This window comes from Saccostrea cucullata, unplaced genomic scaffold (assembly GCF_032062105.1).
Source record: "Saccostrea cucullata isolate Sc308-1 unplaced genomic scaffold, CSIRO_AGI_Scuc_v1 ctg4031, whole genome shotgun sequence".
Taxonomy (NCBI): domain Eukaryota; kingdom Metazoa; phylum Mollusca; class Bivalvia; order Ostreida; family Ostreidae; genus Saccostrea; species Saccostrea cuccullata.
Window position 1 is genome coordinate 6,332 of NW_026921756.1, and position 6,732 is coordinate 13,063.

General features: G+C 35.9%; 1 protein-coding gene across 1 annotated transcript; it reads left to right on the forward strand.

The window, feature by feature from the left end:
- The first annotated feature begins 2,019 nt into the window (after positions 1–2,019).
- LOC134260688 (uncharacterized) lies at positions 2,020–3,438 on the forward strand. Its single transcript, XM_062743234.1, has one exon. It carries the CDS (start codon positions 2,020–2,022, stop codon positions 3,436–3,438), a length of 1,419 nt encoding a protein of 472 aa, XP_062599218.1.
- The last annotated feature ends 3,294 nt before the right edge of the window (positions 3,439–6,732 follow it).

Genomic DNA, 6,732 nt, shown 5'->3' on the forward strand with positions numbered 1-6,732 from the left:
GAATAAAGAACTCAAATACTCGCAGTACTAACTTATTAACAATTGATGTGCTTGTTAACAATGTGAAAATTAATTGTGTCATTGACACGGGTTCAGTTATAACAGTTATCCACCCAAAGAAATATTACGCGATAGAAAGATGTGTGAGACCTAAATTATTTCCAAACTGTAGTAACTTACAAATGGCCAACGGTGATTTAGTTGTACCAGAAGGTCAGACTGAACTTCAAATTTGTATTGATGAGGAAGTTACCGAACATAAAGTGATCGTCGCTGACGTTGAGTCAGATATGATTTTAGGTCTTGATTTTCTGAAACAGCATAATTGTCAATTGAATTTGGGTGAAGGAACTCTTACATTGGGAAAGAATAAATTACCATGTGACCTTAAGAGTGAACACAATCCTGTGTTCAAAATTTGCGTACAAGAAGCTTTACACCATGATAATGATGACCGACAACTATGTGAACCTCGTGACGAGAAGGAGACAAACGACGCTGAGAAACATTTCAGACACTGTACCGTTGGTGACTCAAAGAAGAATCAACCAAGGGAAGTCGGAGGAAAACCGGGTCAATGTTTAGCTAGGGAACCACTGGAACAAGTGGCCAACGACATCCTTGGTCCTTTACCACGGACCAAGAAGGGTAACAAGGATGTTGTTACCAGTTCAGATTATTGCACCCGATGGATAGAAGCAACAGAGAACCAGAAACGAAAGTATGGCACCAAGTCAAACCAGATTAAGTACACCCCAGGACAATGTGTGTGGATTTCGTCAAAGTCAAGGACCAAAGGAAGATGTCCTAAACTTAAGGTTCATTGGAATGGACCTTACACAGTGTTAAGTGCCGTGTCCGATTCGGTATTCAAAGTGAGAAAGTCTACAGCCGAGAAACCAAAATATGTGAATCATGACCAGATGAAGCTGTTTTGTGGTGAAGCAGATGACATTATGTCCGTGTAACGCGTATCTTGAAAGACATTACCAGTGAACTTGTATTAGTTATTGATAAAATACCCCGAAACGAGGACGTTTCGACTTAAGAAGGGGGTAATGTTACGTTTCACGAAGTGTACCTGTGAAATTCGGGTTAACTCTTGTTTACAAGTTCGGAAAAAATGGACCCTGAACCCGATGTTTATAAACTACGTAAATATTTGTCAATGAATAGTTAACGAAAGAAATGAACACTAATTGATTTAATATGACTTTATTAACTTAACTTGTATAATTTAAAGAGAAAGTGATGTATTTTGTATGTTTTATATGGATACAACGTTATTAATTTAATAGGTAATTTTGTTGGTCAAAACCCGCTAACTTATTGATTGTATTGATTGTGACGTAAGTTAGGTATCTGATTGTCTCTTACGTCATCATAACAACTTTTGTCTATATAAACCAGCTGTTTTGGGTTTAGACTTCAGTCGGCTGTGGGGAGCGACAGAACACAGCCTTCCCTGGTAAGGGAAAAGTGACCTAAGTCACTTTGGGGAACGACTCCGTATACTTCGGTTATAAGACGGTACCAAGTCTATGTATACGAAACCATTAAGGGAACCAAGTTATTAGGAACGTCCTGGATTGACCATCGGTTGGTCACCTTTTTGTTAACCAAATAACGTTGTACCAACCAAGTTACAGTGTACCATTTTGTGTGTTTATAAGTGAACCATTTGATCGTCTTAATAAATGTTATCAACTTTTAACAAGTGTTATTCCTAAGAAACATTGTTTAAAGTGACCAAAATTTGGTCATTACGTCAACCTATTAAGTGACCAAAAATTGGTCATTACGTCAACCAAATAAGTGACCAAAAGTTGGTCATTACGTCAACCAAAGAAGTGACCAAAAGTTGGTCATTCTGTTAACCAATTAAGTGACCAAAAATTGGTTATTAACCGTTATATAAACTGTGACCAACGGAAGTATCAAACCTCAACCAAGTGACCAGAAAAAAACCCAATAGCGGCCCACGAGTTTATTACACGATACCCTCGGTTTCGTTACAATATGTTTTGTGATGCTTGTGACAAATTCATTTGTTCCAAGTGTGCAAAATCAGACCACAGCAATCATAACTGGGAAACATTTTCGATGGTAGTCGGTGAAATAAGGAGAGGCCTTCATATTTATCTCAACAGAATTAGAAAGAATGAAATACCAGAGATTAATAACAAAATAGAGAAGCTTGTGTCACAAAATATAGAAAGTAAACGGCAATGTGACGTGGATATACAATTTATGCAGAGGCATCACGAGGAAATCATAACGAGACTCGAAGAAATCAAGAAGAAACACGAACAAACTCTTAGAGACAGTCTGGAAGTGCAAAATGAACAAATAAATCGCTTGAAATCACAGTTAGAAATGAAGAAGAAACAACTTCTTGATCTGGTAAAATTTATGGAGGAGAGCAGCGGTACTATGTCAGACTACAGCTTCTTTGAGAACCACAAAGAACTTACGGAACTGATGTCCGGTTTTGATGTTGATATGAAGAGATGTGAACAACGAAAGAGATTTAGAAGAGGAAAAATAAGTGATAAGCAACTGAAATGTATGGTTGGAAAGATTATTGATACAGATGAGGTCATTGCCAATGAAATAGGATCTTTCCAGTATGGACATAGCACTGTACTAATGTTGGAGTCATTTACTGACGATGATATCTATATAAAATTTCACCACTCTGATCACACCAAACTAATCAATAAAAAAGGCCAGCAGAAAAAAGAATTCAAGATAAAACCCAATGACTTATGTGTGAGTAGAAACAGTGTATACTATACTGATGTTGATAACAGGTCCATCGCTCGCCTCTCTCCTTCAGGATCTGTTTCTGTTGTCCTTAGAACAGATCCACTGTTACCAGGAGGGGTATGTAGTCAAAGAAGTGGAGGTCTCCTGGTGACATTGAACGACAACACAACACAGTGGATGAATTCAGATTCAGACAGCAGACGTTTGGTGAGACACGTTTCGCTCACTGGTGACACTATCCGAGAATACGAGTACACTTCTGACGGTAAAACAAAGCTGTTTACTCTACCAGTCAAAGTTGCACAAAATGGTAACTCGGACATCTGTGTTGTTAACTGGACAAGCAGAACTAAAGGGAACCTTGTTATTTTGTCTTCTGCTGGACATCTCAGATCCATCTATAGTGGACAGAAATTGAGGTGGAATTTTTTACCTTTTGATGTGGCCTGCGATTCTCTCTGTTACATTCTTGTGTCCGACCGATACAACGAACGAATTCATCTACTGAGTCCCGACGGAGAAATTTTGAAGTATTTACTGAATGAAAATGAAGTTAACTTTCCCACCTCAATTTCTTTGTTCAAATCAAACCTTAGGGTGGGAAATGAAAATGGACTTGTAAAAGTTTTCGAGTACAATAATAGCGTAAAGTTAATTGATAGGTATTGACTTATATTTTATTTGAACTGTATTATTTTTTTTTTTTTAATATGTTATTTATTTTGGATTTGAATTTTTCTAGACTTTGATTGGATATATCATTTTTTGATTATCAACACTTCTCAAGGGTATTGTACATTCCTTCTTGAAGTTCCTCCTCTACTGGTGTTCATATTGTCGCATTCTTGACCCTATTGTCATTAAGAGTTTTATTTCCATTAAAGGTGTCAATGTCCTTGTAACTGCTCTTTTGCATTTTGTTTATAAACATTTTTGAGAAGAAAACAGTTATTGTGGCCTTCCTATCGACGATGTTTTCTCAATAATAGTTTCTTAAATTCTGTATCGAAAAATATATACACTGTTTCCCAGTTAACTTCAAATAAAAGATACCAAAGATCTCAAAATCTGTTTTGTATGTAGATTTCTACTGACTATTGATGATGAGGGCCAACTTACAACTAAGTCGGATTAATAAACGTTTTGTATGTGATGAATTCAACTTTTCCTTTTTTTCGTCGCCCGCGTGGCGCAGTGTTGAAAGCATCTGCTATAGAGTCGCGAAGTAAGTCGTCAATCCTTACATCGCGGGTTCGAATCCCACTGTGGGACGTGAAGAGCGGACCTTCAGATGAGATCGAATAAACCGAGGTCTCGTGTCGCAGTAGGTGCTGGCAGCAAAAAGATCTAAATCTGCTCAATGGCCCATGTCACATAGGACAAAATTTGCAAGTCTCCACCGGAAATTTCAACAGCTGCTGTATTCCTCATTGTAAACACTTTATATGTAGTTTTCGGATACCAAGTCTTTCAATAAACTGTTGGAATTCGAATGGGCCCTAATTGTACTCCTATATATTAGCTTTTCTGTTATAATATTCCAATAAAGCAGATTACAAGTTCTCTGAAGTTGACATAAAAAAGATGCTTGAGTTTCTGATTGACAATTTGTATTTGGAGATGTCTTCCAACAATCTTTTAGAATTATAATGGGTACCAATTGCACCCCTTTATTGGCAGACCTATCTCATACGTGCAAACACTTGTTGTGGCCTTCAACTCGACATTGAGATTTATCGAAGACGTATTTTCAATTAACGATGGTAATTTTCATTCTTATGTCGATACAATATATCTTGGTGAGCCTTTTAAAGTAATTGTTAGTCCATTATTTATACACTGAATTGACGACGGATTTTTCTGTTATTTCCCGACCATGACAAGGAGCACACAGCGGGTGTGACTGGTCGGCAGGGGATGCTCACTCCTCAATGGCACCTGACCAAACCTCTGTTATTTTGGAGGTCCGTACTTGATCTGTTACTATTTATTATTGTTTTTTGGATTTTTGATCTGGAATGCCGTTCGTTATCTTCATATGTTTCATTTGTTCTTTGGACTTTTGCATCAACCATTATTCACCTTATAAACCTAGTGGAGATGTCCCTTTGTATCTTCGTCGTTTGTGTCAGATAGACCATTGTTTAAACATGGGATGGTAATTACTGTAGATTAGAACAACAAGAAAGTTTATACGAGTACATGTACTGGCTCTCATTTGACATAGAAGATAACATCTTAGTTTGTAATAGATTATCTAAACTTAAACAGTTTAAACATGGATTCGGTGAGAGTAGAGACATTGACCCAGCAGATAATGATAAGACCGATTCTTATAACTTTGTACTTCATTCAGCTGGAGAGAGGATATTGTTGTTAGGTTTAGGTAAAGAATGCTCTGTTTACCAGGTATCTTAGAATTTGATACTTTACCAGTTATAAATCATGTAAAAGGAATCATGAAATAAGAATTAATTTGATATCAAATGAAAGCAAAATCATATGATATTTTATTCTTCAAAAGGGCAATTAAGGTCACAATAACAGACTAGAGTTGACCATGATGACTATAGTATCTGTAAAATAGCAACTAAATAATCGCAATGGCAACACTATTTTGTTAAAATAAAAAAAAATGATCATACATGTATCAATTAGTAAATAAATTCTAGTAATTAGTTATATCGTACACATAAAACAAAACTTACCTGTGAGGAAGAAGTACTGATCATAAGTTTTTCTGTTACGTTCGTTTTCTTTTACTTAAAAATAATTAGTAAGGAGAGAAACGGGGATTCTCATACAATTTTTACAGTTGATCTCTTTATATCATATTCAAAGTACGAAATTTGATATTTAAAAAAAAAAATTATTTGCTTTCATAAACATTAAAATCTTCTTCCTAATTAATTTTACAGTAAGGTAAAAAAAAAAATACGTGTACATTTGATGTGCTCATTTGTGGCCATGATTTGTTATACATGTATCTTGATTCCGCAATACTTTATTTTAGTGATTTTTTTTAAAGGCAATTCATTGATATTCCTACACAGTCTTTCCAGTATTTGAGGATAATGAAGTTTAATCTGAATCTATGAGAGAGAGAGAGAGAGAGAGAGAGAGAGCAATTTAATTCATGAATGATTTATGGAAAGAAGACGTCTGCTCCTGTTTATTGGAATTTTCTAACAACCTCATTCGAGTTTTAAATCTATATTTTTGATTTTCATTTGCAATTCTCAAAAAGAATTGAGAGTTTTTTCTAAGCTATACAAACAAATTAGTGAATCGTATAACCGACAATCTTCATAAGAATATGGCAATTCAATACAAGTAGGAAAGGCGACCAACACACCAGAATCTACTGTAAGCTCTCCTCAAGAACACATTCCAACTTGTAACAAACATAGCAAACGAATTGATATGTTCTGTGAGGATTGTGATGAATTCAGTTGTTCCAAGTGTGCAAAATCAGAGCATAAGGATCACAACTGGGACACGCTGGCTAGCGTAACTCTTATCGTACCTAACAGAGATAAAGGACGAAGACATACCGAAGTTTGAGGAGAAAAAGGAGAGAGTATTAGCACAGGAAAAGGATAATGAAATTCAGTTTGAGAATGATATCAGAGTTTTACAGATGCATTTTGATAACGTGATTAGCAGGCTAAAAGAAATCAAGAAAAGCAATGAAGAAACACTGAAAAACCACTTGAGCAAAACAAACAAACAAATAAAATCTCTGAAATCTCAGATGGACAAGAAAAAATCCCAGCTTGTTGACACCATAGAATTAATTGAGAACAACAGCAGAAATATGTCAGATTTCCACCTGATCGACAACTTGAAAAATCTGAAACAGTTACGGTCTGATATTATAGACACTGAAGATCCTTTAGAATACGATGGAGGAAAATTGTTTGATGACTTGCATCAAACTTGGTCAATCGATGCCATTGCTGA